This window comes from Moschus berezovskii, chromosome 8 (genome assembly GCF_049115385.1).
Source record: "Moschus berezovskii isolate FMDL1 chromosome 8, NW_MosBer_1.0, whole genome shotgun sequence".
Lineage (NCBI taxonomy): Eukaryota > Metazoa > Chordata > Mammalia > Artiodactyla > Moschidae > Moschus > Moschus berezovskii.
In genome coordinates this window covers 20,603,255-20,623,468 of record NC_142467.1, presented here as the reverse complement: position 1 = coordinate 20,623,468, position 20,214 = coordinate 20,603,255, and the positions used below count along the sequence as shown (strand labels likewise).

Here is a 20,214-nt window from a genome sequence, read left to right as displayed (position 1 = left end):
TCTTGTATGACTTATTTCACTTAGCATAAAATCCTCACTGTCTATCCATGTTGTAAAAATGGCAAGATTTCCTTCTTTTTTATGGCTGAATAATATTCCTCTCTGTGTGTGTATGTGTGTGTGTGTGTTTACACATGTTTATCACATTATCCATTCAATCCATTCATTCATTGGTGGGCACTTAGGTTGTTTTTATGTTTGGCTATTGTAAATAATGCTGCCGTGAACTTGGTGATACAGATACTTCTTTGAGATAGTGATTTTGTTTCCTTCAGATTATGTACCTTGAAGGGGAATTGCTGGATCCTATGGTGGTTCTATTTTTAGTTTCTTTGAGGAACCTTTATAATGTTTTCTACAGTGGCTGCACCAATTTACATTCCCTCCAACAGTGCCCAACTTCTTTTCTCCACATCCTTATCAACACATCTCTTGTCTTTTTTATTACAGCCATTCTAACAGTGTGAGGTGATATTTTATTGTGGTTTTGACTTCATTTCCCTGTTGAACATCTTTTCATGTACCTGTTGGTCATTTTTATGTCTTTTTTGGGAAATGTCTATTTAGTTCCTCTGCCTATATTTTAGTCAGGTATTTTTGGTATTCAGTTTATGAGTTCTTTATATCTTTTGGATAGTAAATTCTTATTAGATACATGATTTGCAAATATTTTCTTCCATTCTGCAGGTTTCCTTTTCATTTTGTTGATGGCTTCTTTTGCTGAGTGAAAGCTTTTTAGTTTAGTATGGTCCTACTTGCTTAGTTTTGCTTTAGTTGAATTTCCTTTTGATGTGAAATATAAAAAAATCATTGCCAGAACCAATGTCAGGGAGCTTACCCCCTCGGTTTTCTTTTAGGAGTTTTATGGTTTCAGGTCTTGCGTTAGAATCTTTAATCTATTTTTTAAAAAAATTTTATCTAATTGTTTCACCTATGAATGGTCATTTCTTTAGTTATCTTTTTGGAAGTTGCAAACAGGTGGTTTTCTAACTCTGTCCCTCTTGCCACATTAACTGGAATTTTTTTAAGGAAAACTTTTTCCTTAACTAGGCCATTTGGTTACTCTGAAAAGGAATTTACCTAGGCTGGATAAATATTTAATTCTTTCCCTTTAAATGTTAATTTCAGAGTAAGACGCTGATGCCCTGTTTGCATTTAGTGATGACTAAGGAGGTCAGTCCTGGGTGTTCATTGGAAGGATTAATGCTGAAGCTGAAACTCCAATACTTTGGCCACCTCATGCGATGAGTTGACTCACTGGAAAAGACTCTGATGCTGGGAGGGATTGGGGGCAGGAGGAGAAGGGGACGACAGAGAATGAGATGGCTGGATGGCATCACCGACTCGATGGACATGAGTTTGATTGAACTCCGGGAGTTGGTGATGGACAGGGAGGCCTGGTGTGCCGTGGTTCATGGGGTCGCGGAGAGTCGGACACGACTGAGTGACTGAACTGAACTGAAAGCCACTAGAAAGAATTATTTTGTTAGTGATTGTATCACCACTTGATACACAGTTAATCTTACTTGTTTCAGTTTGTTTGTCCATAGGTAGTTCTGTCTTCAAGAGAAACATTGGCAACATAATTCCAGGGCTGGTAAAAGTGATTTCCTGTGGGTGGCGGGAGAAAGGAATAGATGGATGGAAGTGAGAATTCTCTGAATATACCTTGTTATACTATAGGTTTCAGCTTGTATTCATGGAAATGCATTAATATATTTTGAAAATAAAAATCAGATTAAAAAATTACCTATACTTAGAGATGTCAAATAGTCTGCTGAATAAATTCCAAATTTAGAGGTGAAGTTTGGCTGGAGATGTACATTTGGAAGACTATGTTTAAAGCAGTGAGGTCAGTGAGATCCCAGTGAGAGTGAGTATAGATGCAGAAGAGGTCTGGGCTTGGGACCTGGACTGTTTTATCACACGGACAATCAGAAGATAGGGATCCAGCAAAGGAGACTGAAGGGTACCTATTGAGTGAGAAGGGAAAGCAGATGGATGTGGTACAAGAAGCCTCATGAGATAGTGACTCAAGAAGCAGGAAGTGACTGACCACCTGCTCTTTCAGTCACATTTAAAAAAAAAAATTACTTTTTGGCTGTGGGCATATAGTTCCCAACCAGGGATGGAACCTATGTCCCCTGCATTGGAAGTGTGGATTCTGTTGTTTTTTTTTTATTTGGCATGTGGGATCTTAGTTCCCTGACCAGGGATTGAACCCATGACTCCTGCAGTGGAAGCATGGACTCTTAACCACTGGACCATCAGAGAAATCCCTGGAAGTGTGGATTCTTAACCACTGGACCAGGAAAGTCCCTCAGTCACATTTTGTATCATGATTTTTGCAGCACATCCTAAACCACAGGAGTATATTTAAAAGAGTTATAGGAGGTGGCTGAACTTAGAGAAATGGGAAATATTTAGACTGGGAAAGGATGTGGTCTGATAATGGGAAAGTTAAGTCCAAGTTACAAGAGAAATTCAGGTAAATCACTTCTTGTGAAACTTTCACTTCTAGTCTAGATTTGCAGAACCTCAACTCTCGCATTTGATTTTGTAAGTTTAAATGAAACTCTGGATTTAAAATAGGGTGAAATTAAAATTTAATGTTGGAAGAAGTAACAAAAAGTATTGTCTTTCATGAATTGTAAAAAAAAAAAAAAAACTACAGGTAGAAAAATGATACATCTTTTTTTAAAAACCAGTTGAACTTTCTGATTGAAAGAAGGGACAATTACCATGCTAGAAGGTGAGGGCAGAGTGGGTGGTATAACTTCAAAGTATTTTGTACCCTGGACACATTGATCAAAGGCAAAATAAAAAAGGAGCAAAAGTCTGAGGGAGTCATTGCATTATCAGAAAAAGATTCCCTGTATTTCAATTCATGATATCAGGTCTCCTAAGGCAAAGTCAAGAGATGAAAGATAGTGTAGTTGGTACACACAATGAATTCTATTAAAGTCTTTTCACTAGTGAATTTTCTTCAGAGCTAAGTTTGGGGTAGGAAGGATTTCATAGAAGCATGTGAAATAGACCTGTGTAGGGGGAACTGTGTTCTTTTCTGGAGTTGTATATTATAGCTGAAAGAAGAAAATGGAGAATGGAGGATAAGGAAGAAAACAGGAGAGGTACAAAGATGATGAGAGATTTGTCTACATTCTTATTTTGATTGATATTTCTGCCTTTTTTGCTTTAGAAAAACACTTGGGCACTAAACATATCTAGAAGTTACCTATTTTATAATGGGTTGAGAACACATTCATATAATTCTAAGGTTGTAATTCTTGGATTGTAGTAAGCCCTGCTGGAGATTTATAGCCACAATTCAAGTGTTAGGATGGCGATGTTAAATGATCTTTAGTTTTAGATCTCATTTAGAAAATGATCTTCAGTTTCAGAGTTCTATATTTTGGTATTTTGCTTTTCAAAATAGGATTAGAAATGACCAAAGTAGAACATTTTCAAATGCAGTAACTATGAGAAAAATAGAAAAATACAAAGAAACAGCAAAATCACTTCAAACTTCTTTTGCCTAAAGTTGACCACAGTTTTTTCAGTACTTTTCCAGGTGGATATTCACTTGTATACATAAATGCGTATGTATATTTAGTATTTATATTTTATGTAAAGTATTTTAAATTAACATACTGCATCATAAAATTCATTTAAAATAGACTATAATATTTTATAATATGATATTCTTCATTCTTTTAAATAATTATGTAATAAGATTGGATATGCATGCTCAGTCCTGTCTGACTGTTTGTGACCCCATGGACTGTAGCCCACCTGAATCCTCTGTCCATGGAATTCTCCAGGTGAGAGTACTGGAGTGGGTTGCCATGCCCTCCTCCAGGGGATCTTATCAACCCAGGAGTCGAACTCACATCTCTTGCATCTCCTGCATTAGCAGATTTTTCCAGCAATCATGTCCGAACCATGTACTGATGTGAGAGTTGGACCAGAAAGAAGAATGAATGCTGAAGAATTGATGCTTTCAAACTGTTGTGTTGGAGAAGACTGTTGAAAGTCCCTTGGACTACAAGAAGATCAAACCAGTCAATCCTAAAAGAAATCAACCTTGCATATTCATTGGAAGGACTGATGCTGAAGCTCCCATACTTTGGCCTTCTGATGTAAAAAGCCAACTCGTTGTAAATGACCCTGATGCTAGGAAAGATTGAGGGTAGGAGGCGAAGGGGTCAGCAGAGGATGAGATGGTTAGATAGCATCACCAACTCAATGGACATGAGTTTGAGCAAACTGGGAGATAGCAGACAGGAGAGCCTGGAGAGCTTCAGTCCACGGGTTCACAAAAAGTCAGACAGGGCTGAGCTACTGAACAACAACAACGATCTTTTCTGTTCCACATTACTGTACAGTATCCATTTTTCATCACCCATCACTTGTTTTTAAAAATGGAACATTTTTGTTATGTTTCAGTAGAGAAATGCATGTGGAAATACAGTCAAGATTCTTTTCGCTTATGTGGAAATCAAACATCAAAGAAATAAACATAACCAAGCTGATGCAAGTGATTTCCAATGCTTGATTTAGGTATTTTGAGCATATTGGGCTGTCTCCTGCATGGTATAATGCTGACTGTTTTCCATTAATGTCTCAATTTGATCGCTGTCAACTTCAGCTGGTCTACTAGACCATGGAGCACCATCCAGCAAGAAATCTGCGGCACAAAACTTTACAAACCACTTTTGACATGTTCCATCAGTCACAGCATTGTCAACTACCTAGACAGTTCCATCTCGCTATTCTTAGCACATTGCCTAACCTAGAGTAACTGCTCAATAATTGTGCATTATTGTTATTAGTTTACCCAATTAATACTGACAAAATGAAAGCAAAGAGGAACTAAAGAGGCTCTTCATAAGGGTCAAAGAGGAGAGTGAAAAAGCTAGCTTAAAACTCAGCATTCACAAAACTAAGATCATGGCATCTGATGCCATCACTTCATGGCAATAGAAAAAGTGGAAACAGTGACAGATTTTATTTTCTTGGGCTCCAAAATCACTGTGGATGGTGACTGCAGCCATGAAATTAAAAGACGCTTGCTCCTTTTAAGAAAGCTATGACAAACCTAAACAATATATTAGAAAGCAGAGATACCATTTTGCCAACAAAGGTCCATATAGTCAAAGCTATGGTTTTTCCAGTGGTCATGTATGGATGTGAGAGTTGAACTATAAAGAAAGCTGACTACCGAAGAATTGATGCTTTTGAACTCTGGTGTTGGGAAAGACTCTTGAGGGTCCCTTGGACTGCAAGGAGATTCAACCAGTCCATCCTAAAGGAAATCAGTCCTGAGTGTTCATTGGAAGGACTGATGCTGAAGCTGAAACTCCAATACATTGGCCACCTCATGCGAAGAACTTACTTACTGGAAAAGACCCTGATGCTTGCTTCCCATGTCCCTAACAAAGTGTGGAATTAGTTAATACTCTGGTTCAAGTTTTGCAGGTCATCCAGGAATATCAGGAACCCCGTGATTTTGTTCTTCGAACACAACGTTGCCGTTCATTCCCCTTCTGACCTTGAAGTCAGCACCCATGATGGATTTTCATTGTGTTTTTCCAACTTTCCTCAATTCTTAATGTTTCCTTCTACCTCAGACAGCCTCCTTTTATTCTGATGTTGCTGCTTTAAGGGTGGGTGGCTGAGAGGATGGTCTGTACAAAAGGCAGTCTAAATTGCCAGATCTGTTTCTCTTGGCCACGTGGACATTGAAGGCCTAGAGCCTGGAATCTGGCCCCTTGTGGCAGATGAGGATGAAACTACCCTATTGCTGTAACTGTTCTTTTTTCCTTCCTTTAACACTTGAGGGAACTTGAGTCCCAGAGAAGTGAATTGATTTGTCCAAAGTCACACAGGTGGGAAGATGGTTGAGACTAGCGTGGAGCCCATGTCTGACTTCAGCTCTAGTATTTACCTCCTGCTTGACCCCCAGATGTCCTGGCAGCGTCCCGCTAGAGGCTTCATAGCACCTATCACAGAATCTTCACATGCCAGGAATGCTTCCCAATGTCTTATAAAATCAAATGCCTGGAACTCTGCAGGGAGACAGTCCACAAGATGTGTAATGAGTGAATGTGTGTGTGTGCATCTATGCAGATGCACATCTGTGGCTCTTTTCCCTCTTTGAATGGCATAAATATATGAAATATTTTACTTTCCTCTTTGACCCTAGACTGAGGAGACATGCATGGGCAGGTTTCTGGAGAGCAAATTCTCTGTCCAAATAACAGCTGCCGCTCAGATCCAGCCAATTGTGTAAAAATGTGGACTCAGATTTACCAATTCTGTGATTTTTCAAAATAGTCCAGAAATTCACTTTTTAAAAATGCAGAATCTTCACATGTGATCTTGGCAAACATTCTCTAGTGTTGTTTTGTAAATACAGTTTAGACTAAAAAACACATCTCTGTGGATCGAAACCTCTGAGTTTGTTTATGAAGCTGTCTCCCTTACCTTCCATGAGGGCAAATGATTCATTTAGAAAATACAAGCACCTCGATACTTAGTAAAAACAGATGGTATTCCATGAGTAGGTACAGAACAGAAAGAAATCACACAAAGAACCTCTCCCCACCTTTTTTTTTTAGGTTAATACTGAATCTCAGTGGAAAGACTAGAACTAATTAGAGCTGTTTCCAGTGAGACTTTAATTTCAAGAAAATTATTTTTGACTTTTGCCTTTGAGTTCTATGAAGGATTAAAAATTGTATTTGTACAGCGTTATGGGTGGCAAAATTTCTTACAACCTCTTTTCATAATTTGAGAAATTGTTATTGTTTTGGAAGATGGAGGGGTGCCATCTAATGGTGGTTCAAGAAACCTTTAGATACAGAACCCTTGTATTTCAAAGGAGCAAAAAGGCAAGTGTGTCTTATCTCTTGACAGAAGACCTTTCAAATTTGGTGGCTGCAGGAACATACCTTGACTTTATTTACTGCTTTTGAATTTGCTTCAAAGGATTTAGTGTAGTGAATCTTTCATTTTGTGTTTTGCCAAAGTGGAGTTGAAAGAGCACAGATGAAATTCACAATCTTGTAGCACTCCACATAGCTCTAGAATTGAAGCATCTCTACACTGTTCATCCTTTTTCCTTGGTGGGCATTTGTAAGCCAGGTATGAGCAGCTTGATCAGTTTTTATGATATGCTTATTTGGTGACTTACAAAAATGAGAGTACATGAGCTCATGGAAAATGAAGAAATATTACATAGAAGATAGATTCCAGAATAAATAACAAAGCAACTTGGAGGTAACAAAGGCTGTAAAGAGAATATTGTTGTTGTTGGTATTTAGTCACTTAATCATGTCCGACTCTTCTGTGACTTCATGGACTGTAGCCTGCCAGGCTCCTCTCTCCATGGAATTCTCCAGGCAAGGATACTGAAGTAGGTTGTCATTTCTTCTTCCAGGGGATCTTCCTGACACAGAATCAAATTCATGTCTCCTGCATTGCCGACGGATTCTTTTGCTGCTGAGCCACTGGGGAAGTCCCCATAAAGAGAACAGAAAATTTTAAAAATAAGTATTTTCTGGGAAGTAAAAGACGGTTTAATGGATTAAGGGAAAAAGAATAGGCTACAGCTATTTCCTAGAAATTGAAAACACAATGGCATAAACAAAGATATTAGAATTGAAATTTTATTGTGAATTAAATTCTCTGAAATAGGGCAAAAATCAAAGGTTAGAAATTAGAGATAAAGATTAGAAAATTAGAGGGCTAGTCTGAGAAAACCAGTGTTAAAGAGTTTCAAGATGAAAGAACAGTGAAAATGGAAGGTGAAAAAATCATTGTGAAATAATATAAGAAAAATTTCTGATACTCTAAAGATGAATATATGAGTGAAAAGCACTGAGTGTTTAGCCAAATGGAGAAAAATAATCACGTTCCAAGAAAAATCTTGTGCAATTTTATGCTTTGGACAAAGAGAACATTCTGGGGTGGCGGGTGGGGGGAGGTTAACACAAATAAGCAAATACATGTAATACTTTGGAATCAAAATGATTTTGAATTTTTTAACAGCAACATTGGAAGTCTGAAAACAGTGGAACAAAGCTTTCAAAATAATGAAAGAAAACTATTTTTACCAAAAATTCTATACCCAATGAAAATATTAGTTAAGTGGAAGATTAATATTACAGTAATTTCTGATATGCAAGACCTAAAACATTTATATTCACATACACTTTTTTGGGAAGTTACTGGTGTTCTCCATCAATACAAGGGATAAACCAAGTAAACCATAAAAGGAAAATGTGGGAATCAGTGAACAGGAGATCAAACAGGGAACAATCAGAGACAATCCCAGGATGAAGTGAAAGGGGATCTCATGATGACTCTTGTGTTCCAGGTATAGAGGTCATGCTTAATGTAGGTCTTGAAGAATGTAGGTTTGATAATGTGAGATCTAGTAAATTTCAAGTTTCCATAGTTGTGTCTTCGCTTCCCTAGAGGGTGAATTGGTAGATACAGTAAAAGGCAGTGGGAACCATCATTTTATGGATGAGATCTATAAAGTTGACAGTGTGTTGTTGACAGTAAATATTTTCCCATGATTGATGTCTACCTTGAAGCCTAGTATTTACCTATTTTTGTCTTGAAAAAATGTGTTGATTCCTGTAGTCTCTATGTAGAAGAAAACAGAATTTGTTGCATGAATTTTCTCCTGTAGACATACATATAAATATATGTATAGATTCTCTCATGAGAGACAGATAAGGTCGATAACCGTAATGGACTATGTGTAGAAGGAGCATATGGCTGGTGGGGGTTGGTGTGAGGTAAACATTTTATTGTTTACTTTTTTGTTCCTTTTTAATATAGTATCACATATATGTCATTTACAGGTGAATAAAATTATTTTCCTTAAAGTTGCAAGTTATATATATATATATAAAAAGATAAACATTTATAGTCTGAAAAACTATAAGACTATTCCTTTTATCATTTAAAAGTACTTAGCATTTCCTCAATTTATAACATTAGATTATTTGATTTTGAAAGATGCACATTTAAATTCTGTTTTAGTATGGAAGAAGGAAACAGCCAATTTTTTGTAGTACTTGCCAAATACCAATAACACAGATTAAGAATTCTTAGAGGCTGAATAATTGATGATGTGAATGATGAAACCTCTGTTGTTCCACCGGAGTAATTCTATAGTTTGAGAATGCCCTTTAGTAAATGTAATAGAATTCAAGTAATTCTAAACTTGAAAACCTTGCTCCCTTAGGATCATATTTTCAGTATGAATTACCTGGTGGTCGCACCGTGGGAAGATGCTTGCTATGGCATGGACAAGACAACAGCTAAGCTGAAAAATCAATGTAACCCTTCAGTTCTGCACTAGTAATGTTTATCTTTTTCGCTCATCCTGTCACTCACAGGGGTTGTAAGTTTTTATTGTGAAACTTAAAGAGACCAAGTTAACATTCAGATTGATGAAAGGTTATGTATTAAAGTTGATTGCTTCAGAATCGGCAAATCAGTTGAATTCTGTTTTTCTTGACATTGTTATCTGTTGGGTCCTGATTTTTGTTTATGTTTTTTTTTTTTTCTGTTTTGTTTCCAAAGACTTATTGTAACTTAAAGTAGAAGGCCATTCCCATTTATTTAGAATATACTTGGTACCTCTTCTATGGTACCCATTAATAAGAGGCAAGATGAGAGGAAGGTAATATCCTATATAACAGAATTCAGAATTTCGTGATTATTAGAGCATATCATGTTGGCAGGTATTGTTTTATAAATGAAACTTAGTTTGTTTATGTGCTAAGTAATGTGAGTGAAAAGGCTTCCCAGGTGACTCAGTGGTAAAGAATCTGCCTGCCAGTGCAGGAAAAGCAGAGGGTGCCTGTTCAATCCCTGGTTCAGGAGGATCCCCTGGAGGAGGAAATGGCAACCTACTCAGTAATTTTGCCTGGAATACCCCGTGGACAGAGGATCCTGGTGGGCTACAGTCCATGAGGTTGTAGAGAGTCGGGCACGACTTAAGTGACTGAGCACAGCACAATGCAAATGAAGAATGAAATTAGCAAATAACAGATTTTCAGAAGGGAAGAAAGAGCTAGACATCCGGGAAAAAAGGAAGAGAAAGGAATTAATGCCTGACTAATGAAGGAATGTTATGACCAACCTAGACAGCATGTTAAAAAGCAGAGACATTACTTTGCCAACAAAGGTCTGTCTAGTCAAGGCTATAGTTTCCCAGTGGTCATGTACGGATATGAGAGTTGGACTGTGAAGAAAGCTGATCGCCAAAGAATTGATGCTTTTGAACTGTGGTGCTGGAGAAGACTCTTGAGAGTCCCTTGGACTGCAAGGAGATCCAACCAGTCCATCCTAAAGGATATCAGTCCTGGGTGTTCATTGGAAGGACTGATGTTGAAGCTGAAAGTCCAGTACTTTGGACACCTGATGCGAAGAGCGGACTCATTTGAAAAGACCCTGATGCTGGGAAAGATTGAGGGCAGGAGGAGAAGGGGACGACAGAGGGTGAGATGGTTGAATGGCATCACCAACTCGATGGAGATGGGTTTGGGTGGACTCTGGGAGATGGTGATGGACAGGGAGGCCTGGCGTGCTGTGGTTCATGGGGTCACAAAGAGTCGGACACAACTGAGCGACTGAACTGTATTTGAGGAATCATGATATTGGGATTCCTTAGGACAATTAGAAGCATGTTAACTTTTTCAGTACACTGAATCAGTGTGGTGTATGCCTATCTTGCTTTATTCTGTTGTGAAGACATTTTTAGTTTGTCTGTTTTTTGTAAATTTCATCACTAGTAATTGTCCGTTTCAGAGTGGAGGGGGAAGTATTATAGATGATGGTAATAATTGCATGGGGGCCTCCCTGGTGGTTCAGCCTGGGAGAATTTGCCTGCCAGTATAGAAGACGCGAGTTCAATCCCTGGGTCAGGAAAATTCCCTGGAGAAGGAAATGGCAACCCACTCCAGTATTCTTCTTAGGGAATCCCCTGGACAGAGGAGCCTGGTGGGCTTCAGTCCATGGGGTCACCAAGAATTGGATACGACTTACCAACTAAACAACAGCAACAATTACATGAAAACAGGAAAGATTGCTGGTGTGGTGTCCTTTCACAGATGTTTATGAAATACTATGAGAGTATGAGAGTGGAAGAGAAGGGATCTTCCACTTGATATATCCAAACATGAGTTTACAGTGTCTTAGGTTTGAATTTAATGGATGAATATTTATGCTGAAAGTGACTGAGTATCTAAACCAAAGTGGCTGTAGCAGAAAATGTATTTTATTGCGTTAACCACTGAAAAAGCAAGGGTAAAACTGGCTTGATTGAACTTGAGTATTAAGACTTGGCACTTCTCTACCTCTTGGATCTGTGTTTGGCTGTGTTGCTTTACTTTCAGACTTTAGAGAAAGCTGGTCCCAATCAACATGATCCCGAATCCAACAGTAGAGGGAATCTGCATCTTTATGCTTAAGCAAAAGTCTCAGAATTGTGTCGTAAAAAATTTATTTTTTAAATTTTATATTGGAACTATAGTTCATTTACAGTGCTGTGTTTGTTTCAGAAATACAGCATAGTGATTCAGTTGTACATATACATATATCTATTCTTTTTCAAGTTCTTTTCTCATTTAAGTTTATTACAGAATATAAAAGAGTTCACTGTGCTGTAAAGCAGGTCCATATTGGTTGTCTATTTTATATGTAATAGTGTGTATATGTTAATCCCCCACCTTTTCTCTTTGATAGCTGTAAGTTTGTTTTCTAAGTCTGTAAGTCTGTTTCTTATTTGTTAATAAGTTCATTGTATCATTTTTTAAAACTTTCACATATAAGCGATATGATGTTTGTTTTTGTCTGACTTAACTCCACGTAGTATGATAATCTCCAGGTCCGTCCATGTTGCTGCAAGTGGCCTTATTTCGTCAGAATTGTCTTGTTGGCTTTCATTTGTTCTGTTCTGTTCAGTCGCTCAGTCGTGTCCGACTCTTTGCGACCCCGTGGACTGTAGCCTACCAGGCTTCTCCGTCCATGGGATTCTCCAGGCAAGAATACTGGAGTGGGTTACCGTTTCCTTCTCCAGGGGATCTTCCCGACCCAGGGATCGAACCTGGGTCTCCCGCATTGGAGGCAGACGCTTTAACCTCTGAGCCACCAGGGAAGCCCCATTGGCTTTCATTGGCCTGATCTAAATCTGTGCCTATGCCTGTGAGTCATGTCAGGAGCCAGGGCCCATCTCTTGAGGGTCTTTGTGTCCTCGGTGACTAGCACAGGTGTTACAGAACGTATAGTGAAACTGTATCCTGCCCTTCTGAAAGTAACCCATCTGCATTGTTAGAGCTGTTTTAATATAGTCTTGATATTAATTTTGAAGGATTTTTGGTAGAATTAGGTGACTTGTTGGATAGGCTGAATGAAAAGTGAAAGTCGCTCAGTTGTGTCCAACTCTTTGTAACCTCATAGACTATACAGTCCAGGGAATTCTCCAGGCCAGAATACTGAAGTGGGTAGCCTTTCCCTTCTCCAGGGGATCTTCCTAACCCAGGGATCGAATCCAGGTCTCTCGGATTGCAAATGGACTCTTTACCAGCTGAGCTATCAGGGAAGCCACATGGATAGGTTGAATATAGTTACTAAAATCCAGGAACCTGAGATTTTATATCTGAATATTATCTGGACTCTGTCCAAATTTCATAGTATAATTTGGGATAGACGTAAAAAAGTAACTAAATATGAGTATTGTTTAAACACAATAAGAGATTAAGAGATAAGAGATCCCCTACTGACAGGAAAATTTTCTTTTTTTTTTGAATCATGCTGCCGAGGAGTGGGAGTCATGAGGGTAACGTAGATGATAGTTGGAAATGAGAGGATTTGAATTTTGGAATATCAGGACATTACAATTCAGAGGAGTGAGTCAGTAAAACTAAAATTACTCTTTCACAATTGTGACAGAATATGAAATAAGCACATGATCTTTAAACGTATGTTTGAAATTCATTTTATAGAGACGTTTAAAATAGGTGGTCTGGTGGGTTGTGTAAAATATTCATTAAATCTAATAAGAGAAAAAGTGACCTGAAATAGATGTAACATTTGTGTTTTGTGTCAGTTGCTAATGCCTAATCATCTGAGTTTAATAAAGGGAATTCCATAGACAAGATTTTTAGTATGATAGAGGAAAATGTACCTCGTTATCCTAAAAAAGAAACTATTCAGCACTTGTGTAATTATGCCTGTCTTCTGATGGCAACTTCACTTTCAAAGCTTTTTCTACATTGTCTTAACTTCCATTGAATGTCAGCTTTGCCTCAAAAACTTTTCTTACAAGTTGAAAAGATGAAAGCAGAAGTGATTCAATTATCAGTGATGTCACAGAATTTGAGGCTTTTCCAATCATGCTTTGTTTGTTCATTTTGCATAATCTCAAAACTCACTGATGTGCGCCAATCCAAAATGATTTTACTGACTGAACCACAGCATCTAATTGCCTGGGAGACTGGAAGAATGCATCATTTGAGTTCATTGGCTCTGGCATAAAAAGATGTTGTTAAATATTTTAAATAGTCAAGAGAATCATAGTTTCAGTTAAATAAATGTACTGTTTATCGGAATAATAAGGTGCAAACTTTTAGGAGACTCATAATTATACAGTTTTTATGGAAATCAGTCCTGAATATTCATTGGAAGGGCTGATGCTGAAGCTGAAGCTCTCGTACTTTGGCAACCTGATTCGAAGAGCTGACTCATCAGAAAAGACCCTGATGCTGGGAAAGATTAAAGACAGGAGAAGAAGGGGATGACAGAGGATGAGATGGTTGGATGGCATCACCGACTCGATGGACACGAGTTTGAGCAAACTCCGGGAGCTGGTGATGGACAGGGAAGCCTGGCGTGCTGCAGTCCATGGGGTCGCAGTTGGACATGACTGAGTGACTGAATTGAACTGATGGTGGTTTTGGTTATTGTGCATTAAGTTTAAAATAGTAGAATGCTTGGAAATGTGTAGCATAAATGACCTACCATATTCTTGAAGACAGAGATTTGTGGTTTGTAGGAATAAAAGGTAGTAGACAGTCTCATGTGGTTATGGGTAGGGAGTCTGGAGGTGAACTCCTGGGTTCAAATCTTGCCAGCCACTTACTTAGCTAAGGGACACTGTGTGTTAACTAATATCTGTTCCCTGAGCTATGAAATGGGGTTAATACTGACACCTTCACAGAGATGTTGTAAAGATTTAAATGTGTTATTGTGTATAAAGTACCCAGAACAACACTATATAAGCATTTGCTGTTGTGATTACTTTCTGTAGGTCTTAAACTTTTTCTTCAGGATATATGGAATCTCAAAATGCTATATCACAGGCTTCCCTCGAGGTCTAGTGGTTAAGACTTTGTCTTCCAGTGAAGGGAGTGCAGGTTCAATCCCTGGTTGTGGAGCTCAGATCCCACATGCCTCGCAGCCAAAAAAAAAACCCAAAGCATGAAGCAGAAGCCATGTTGTAACAAATTCAATAAAGACTTTAAAAGTGGTCCACATAAAAACAATATTAAAAACTCTGTTTAATTATATGGTAAAAAATATGGAAAGTCTGCAGGAGATTCAAGTGGATTGCATTGAAAAATTCAGTAATTAAAGCTACAAATGTGGTTTATTTTGTGTCTCCTCTAAGACACATCCCTCACACTTCCTCATACTTTTGGATAATGTATTTCAAAGTGTGTCCTAAGGGTCAACTATATTGGAATCAATGGGGCTGACTGTTAAATGCAGACTCCTGAGCCCCATCTTGAACTAAGTGGATCAGAATTTCTGGGTTTGCAAATCAGCGTTTTTCACAAAGGTCGGCGTCGATGGTTGCGCGTGACAGACTTTGAGCACGTGTGTTCCCACAAGTTATTCATCCTTCTCACGCTATGACTGTCTCACTGTTTCTCACTTAGAACCGCAGGTGTCATCTTATTTCTCTAAGATCAAGGTTCTATCACATCTCAAGCAGCTGCATTTTCTTTCAAAATCACAACAGACCAAAGTTGTCTTTTTCTTCCACATCCAGGGCCTGGGTTGGTACCTCCACACCCCCTCCACTCAGGATTCTCTTTCTTGTCCCTAGTTTATTTCTTTCCCACTGTTTGTCATAAGTGAGATGTAAACTTATTCTGGCATTAGAATTCCACAAAAGATCGTCATTTGTCTCTGGTTTAGCCCGGCACGCCCAGTTTCCTGCCTCACCTCGGCTTTCCTGTTTTCCTTCTCTTTCATCTGTTTTTCCTTCTTTTCTCTTAGTGCACACTCCTGGCTTAGAAGTCAGGGAGGAGGTTGCAGTTGATGAGAAAGAACTATCTACTGTCTTATTTCTTCTCCCAAGTCCCCTAGCCCCATGGCAGGCTTTCTAAGAGAGAAGGCACAGGTGTAAAAAATGCCTGGAATATCTGTTCCTGTTGATCTACATCTCTTTCTTGGACTCTTATCTGAACTCTGCATCCCTGTCTATGGATTTTGCAGCCTCACACATGTGAGACATCCCAGTCAATCCCAGACTGCCTTGTTTGAATATATTCCACTGAGTAGTTTGCCTTTTAACCCTAAAGTACATTAAGAACATGTGTATCTGGTGGTTCCTAAATTTGAAGCCTTGTGTAGCCATGTGGCACTGGCAGCTACATGAAAATTTTATTACTTCTTGACCAAGGTAAAGATTAATCGGAAGCATTTTGGTTCATAGAGTACATAATGCAACTCTTTTTTGAAAGCCATGAACTTGTTATGTTCGGGTGACTGCTCACATAATCCTTTGGAATCTTAATGATCCGTGAGATAAATTGCTCACATTTTTAGAGATACATCTACATCACAAAACAGCAGCTCTTTCAAGAGGCCCCTGCACTGTTGTGCTTTTGGAAGCACTTGAATCACACAGAGCTGAAAGTAGGAACAATATTGGCGTCTCATAAACACACACATTGTACGAAGAAGCAAACAATAAGGGTTATGGAAAAGAAAGTAAACGCTTTGCCAAACTTGCTTAGTCTTAAAGAAGCATGGGCATTTTCTGGGAAGTGATATTAGTATTTTAGCTAGTACAGTGGGAGAAATTTAAGTCCTGGAAACTTAGGTGTTCTTTCAAAGGATTAGCATTTCCTTGCAATAGCTGAAAAATTTTAGAAAGCATTCTCAAGACAAAACTATGGGGAAAGTAGATACAACCAAGAAATACACTTTGGCTTTCACTCACTGCCTTCTGTGGCTGTTCCAAGAGTTTTGCTCGTATTGATACTTGTATAATTGTCAAATAGATAATGTCACATTAAGATTATCAGTCCTTTTGATAATTTTAGTTTTTGCTTGTCTTTAACAGTTTGATTTTGGGGAAGACAGGCTTTAATTCAGTTCACACGTTGCTGCCTAGGTTTTTCTTAGAATAAATTGAAGGAACATTTAATAAACTAAATTTGATAAATAAGTGTAAGGCAAGTTATGACTATTATGTTAATATGCAAGTTAAAGAAAAAAAAGTACTTATGAATAGTAAACAGTGCCACAGAAGAGTATTGTCATTTTTGACTTATTTCTGTGACCACACATTTGAATTGGATAGCTTAATATTTGATATATTTTTATCTTAGTTGCTTACTAACTCTCCACTCTGTTTATATCTGTAAACAATGCACCCTAATGAAAATATGTTGGATACATTTTGTGAACAAAATCTGTTTTGTTTTTTTTTCCTATAGGGATGCCCTCTGCATCTTTATTACTAAATCTTCTTTCAGCTTTATTCATCCCTTTTGTGTTTGGAGAAACAGAGATCAGGTTTGCCGGACAAACAGAATTTGTAGTTAATGAAACAAGCACAACAGTTATTCGTCTTGTCGTTGAAAGGATAGGAGACCCAGCAAATGTTACTGCGATTGTATCGGTAAGAGATGACAGTGGTTCTATTTTTACAGAAATAGGAAATGTCTTAGTGATCAGAATGTCTTTAACTGTTTGAGATTCTGAGTAGTTCCATTATGATAAATAATTTGCAGATAAACTATTCATTCCTTTTATATGTCTTGGAGGTTTATAGAGTGATCTAAGGTAGCATGTGTATTTGACAGTAATAGTATTTTAAAAATATGGACTTATTATTTTAAAAGTTAATGTGATTATTTTACAGCAAATATAAACCAAAAATATCAAGTATTTCTAAGTAAATTTTTTGGGGGTAACTTGGATTCTGCTTGGATTTATTGCTTAGAATCAGGTGACTTAGAGAAAAATATATGAAATTTTAAATGTAGAGGAATGGCAATTAAAAAAACCTTTATGTTAGAGAGCTCCTCTTTTGGGATAAATTAAGTACAATAAGTAGAAGTGAGAAGTAGAAATTTGATAGGATATTGCTCTGTTTTGCACACAGTTTAGTTAGTAGATGGGTTGTATGTACACGTAGCTGGAATCAAGATTGCTGGGAGAAATATCAATAACCTCAGATATGCAGATGACAGCACCCTTATGGCAGAAAGTGAAGAGGAACTCAAAAGCCTCTTGATGAAAGTGAAAAGAGGAGAGTGAAAAAGTTGGCTTGAAGCTCAACATTCAGAAAACGAAGATCATGGCTTCTGGTCCCATCACTTCATGAGAAATAGATGGGGAAACAGTGGAAACAGTGTCAGACTTTATTTTTTTGGGCTCCAAAATCACTGCGGATGCTGATTGCAGCCATGAAATTAAGAGACGCTTACTCCTTGGAAGGAAAGTTATGACCAACCTAGACAGCATATTAAAAAGCAGAGACATTACTTTGCCAACCAAGGTCCGTCTAGTCAAGGCTATGGTTTTTCCAGTGGTCATGTATGGATGTGAGAGTTGGACTGTGAAGAAAGCTGATCGCCGAAGAATTGATGCTTTTGAATTGTGGTGCTGGAGAAGACTCTTGAGAGTCCCTTGGACTGCAAGGAGATCCAACCAGTCCATTCTAAAGGAGCTCAATGCTGGGTGTTCATTGGAAGAACTGATGCTAAAGCTGAAACTGCAATACTTTGGCCACTTCATGCGATGAGTTGACTCACTGGAAAAGAGTCTGATGCTGGGAGGGATTGGGGGCAGGAGGAGAAGGGGACGACAGAGAATGAGATGGCTGGATGGCATCACCAACTCGATGGACATGAGTTTGAGTGAGCTCCGGGAGTTGGTGATGGACAGGGAGGCCTGGCGTGCTGTGATTCATGGGGTTGCAAAGAGTCGGACACGACTGAGCGACCGAACTGAACTGAACTGATGTACACGTATCTGTGTTTGTATTTAACCAGAAAATCATGTCATATGAACACTAAGGACATTGATATATTTGAGGCCCAAACTACTTGAAATTATTTTTTTTAATAAGAATTTTTAAGCGATAGGTTAAATCATCACATTGGGAAACATTGTAAAAAGAGACAAAGAAGAAAGACTAAGAACCCCAATGTTATAATTTTGTGCATTGCTTTTAGTTTTTAATTTATGACGTTTGTATATATTTGAATTTATTTTTAGTTTGATTATATTTGATTATTTAGTTTGATTATATATTTATATGTTTTTAGTTTATTATATTTTATAGCCTTTTACATATAAGTTTGATCACATCCTGATAACTTTTTCAGATTGCTCAATCATATTCACAACTTTTCTTGATGGTGGCATCATTTCCCAGTCATTTCTCAACAGTTTTTCATTGAGGTTGCTTCCAATTTTTGTTGTTGTAAATATTGCTGTGATGAAACTGTTTACACATACATACCAATTTCTGCATATTTTGGATTGTTAAATGATTTTGGGGTTATAGGACCGTGATTTTCTCTTTGTATCCATATCTTTTGATATTTAACACTTTCTGAAAGACTGTGCCAACTTTTTTATTAAGGTATGAATACAAGTTTTTCAACACCCTTAACAACTTACTTGGATTTCTCAAGTGTTTAAAACTAATTTTATTTTTGTAAATGAGAACTAGACATTGACTATAATATCCCCATACATCCTTCATTTTTTATTTATACTCAATCATGAATTTTTTCTAGTAGCTAAGTTACTTATTTTGCATTCTTTGGCAGAAAAAAAATCTCATTTGTATTTTCACAAGAAGTTGCTGCTTTATAATTTCATAATTATTGCTCCATTGAGAATCTTAGCAATGCTGACATTACAGAATGAGGTCTTAAAAAGTTCTGAGGAAAAGTTTATACTGACTAATAAATTTGGTATACTAAAAATCGAGTCTTTATTGGTGCTGTGGGAGACTATAAATAAAGCTGCAAGTTGAAAGTTTTGGAAGGAGTAGTTTCATTAAACCCAATTTTTTTCCTGATATATTTTGGCAGGCTACTTACGCATCTTCTTTGGGAGAGTTTTAGCTCCAGTTGATCTTCTTGTTAGGTTTGCTGTAATCCACATCAAATCAATCAAGAGTGCAGAAAAAAAAATCCACATCATTGTTTTCCTATGTAATTTTTACTTTTCTATGAAATGATCCCTTTACCTTCAAGAGAATAAACAAATGTTTTTATGTAGAATCATTTCTTTTTATAATGCTTTTGAAATGTGATTTTTATCGGTTGTTAGATATTTGTTAATTTTTGTACATCCTGTTTATAAACTTCACTGTCATTTGATGATTCATGTTTGTTTTTTTCTGTTGATTGCTGTGTTTAGCATCAATTCTGCTTGTCCTAACTCTGTGTTATGTAAGAACTATCTGTGTTTTGGATTTGATAGCTGTATGGAGATGACACTGGTGACTTTTTTGACACATATGCTGCAACTTTTATACCCTTTGGAGAAACCAATAGGACAGTGTACATAGCAGTATGTGATGACGATTTTCCAGAGCCGGATGAAACTTTCATTTTTCACTTAACTTTACAGGTAAGTCCTTTTTTTCCCCCTGTTAAAGCTTAAACTTATAAAAAATCTTACAACGCTTAAAAATCAGTTTCTCTGGAGATGATAAGCCGATTTAAGTGCTTGGCGGTGGTTTTCATAGAAGCCAGAACTGACAGTCTCGTTGGCAATTCCATGGTCTGGTTATTCCTCAGACAATCTTGTTTAGAAGAGTCTGCAGCTAGTTTTTGGATTACTTCAGCTTTATTGAGGAATTGCCATGACAGATGCTCAGGAAAACCTTGTCTTCCCTTTGGCCCTTTTCTCTTCTGTCCCTCCCCTGAT

General features: G+C 37.6%; 1 protein-coding gene across 1 annotated transcript in view; it reads left to right on the top strand.

The window, feature by feature from the left end:
- ADGRV1 (adhesion G protein-coupled receptor V1) overlaps positions 1–20,214 on the top strand; it is a 549,332-nt gene that overhangs the window by 9,445 nt on the left and 519,673 nt on the right. The window contains exons 2-3 of the mRNA XM_088838471.1: positions 16,755–16,939; positions 19,765–19,914. Of these exons, the coding sequence (XP_088694597.1) occupies positions 16,755–16,939; positions 19,765–19,914 (335 nt within the window). The remainder of the gene's footprint in view (positions 1–16,754; positions 16,940–19,764; positions 19,915–20,214) is intronic.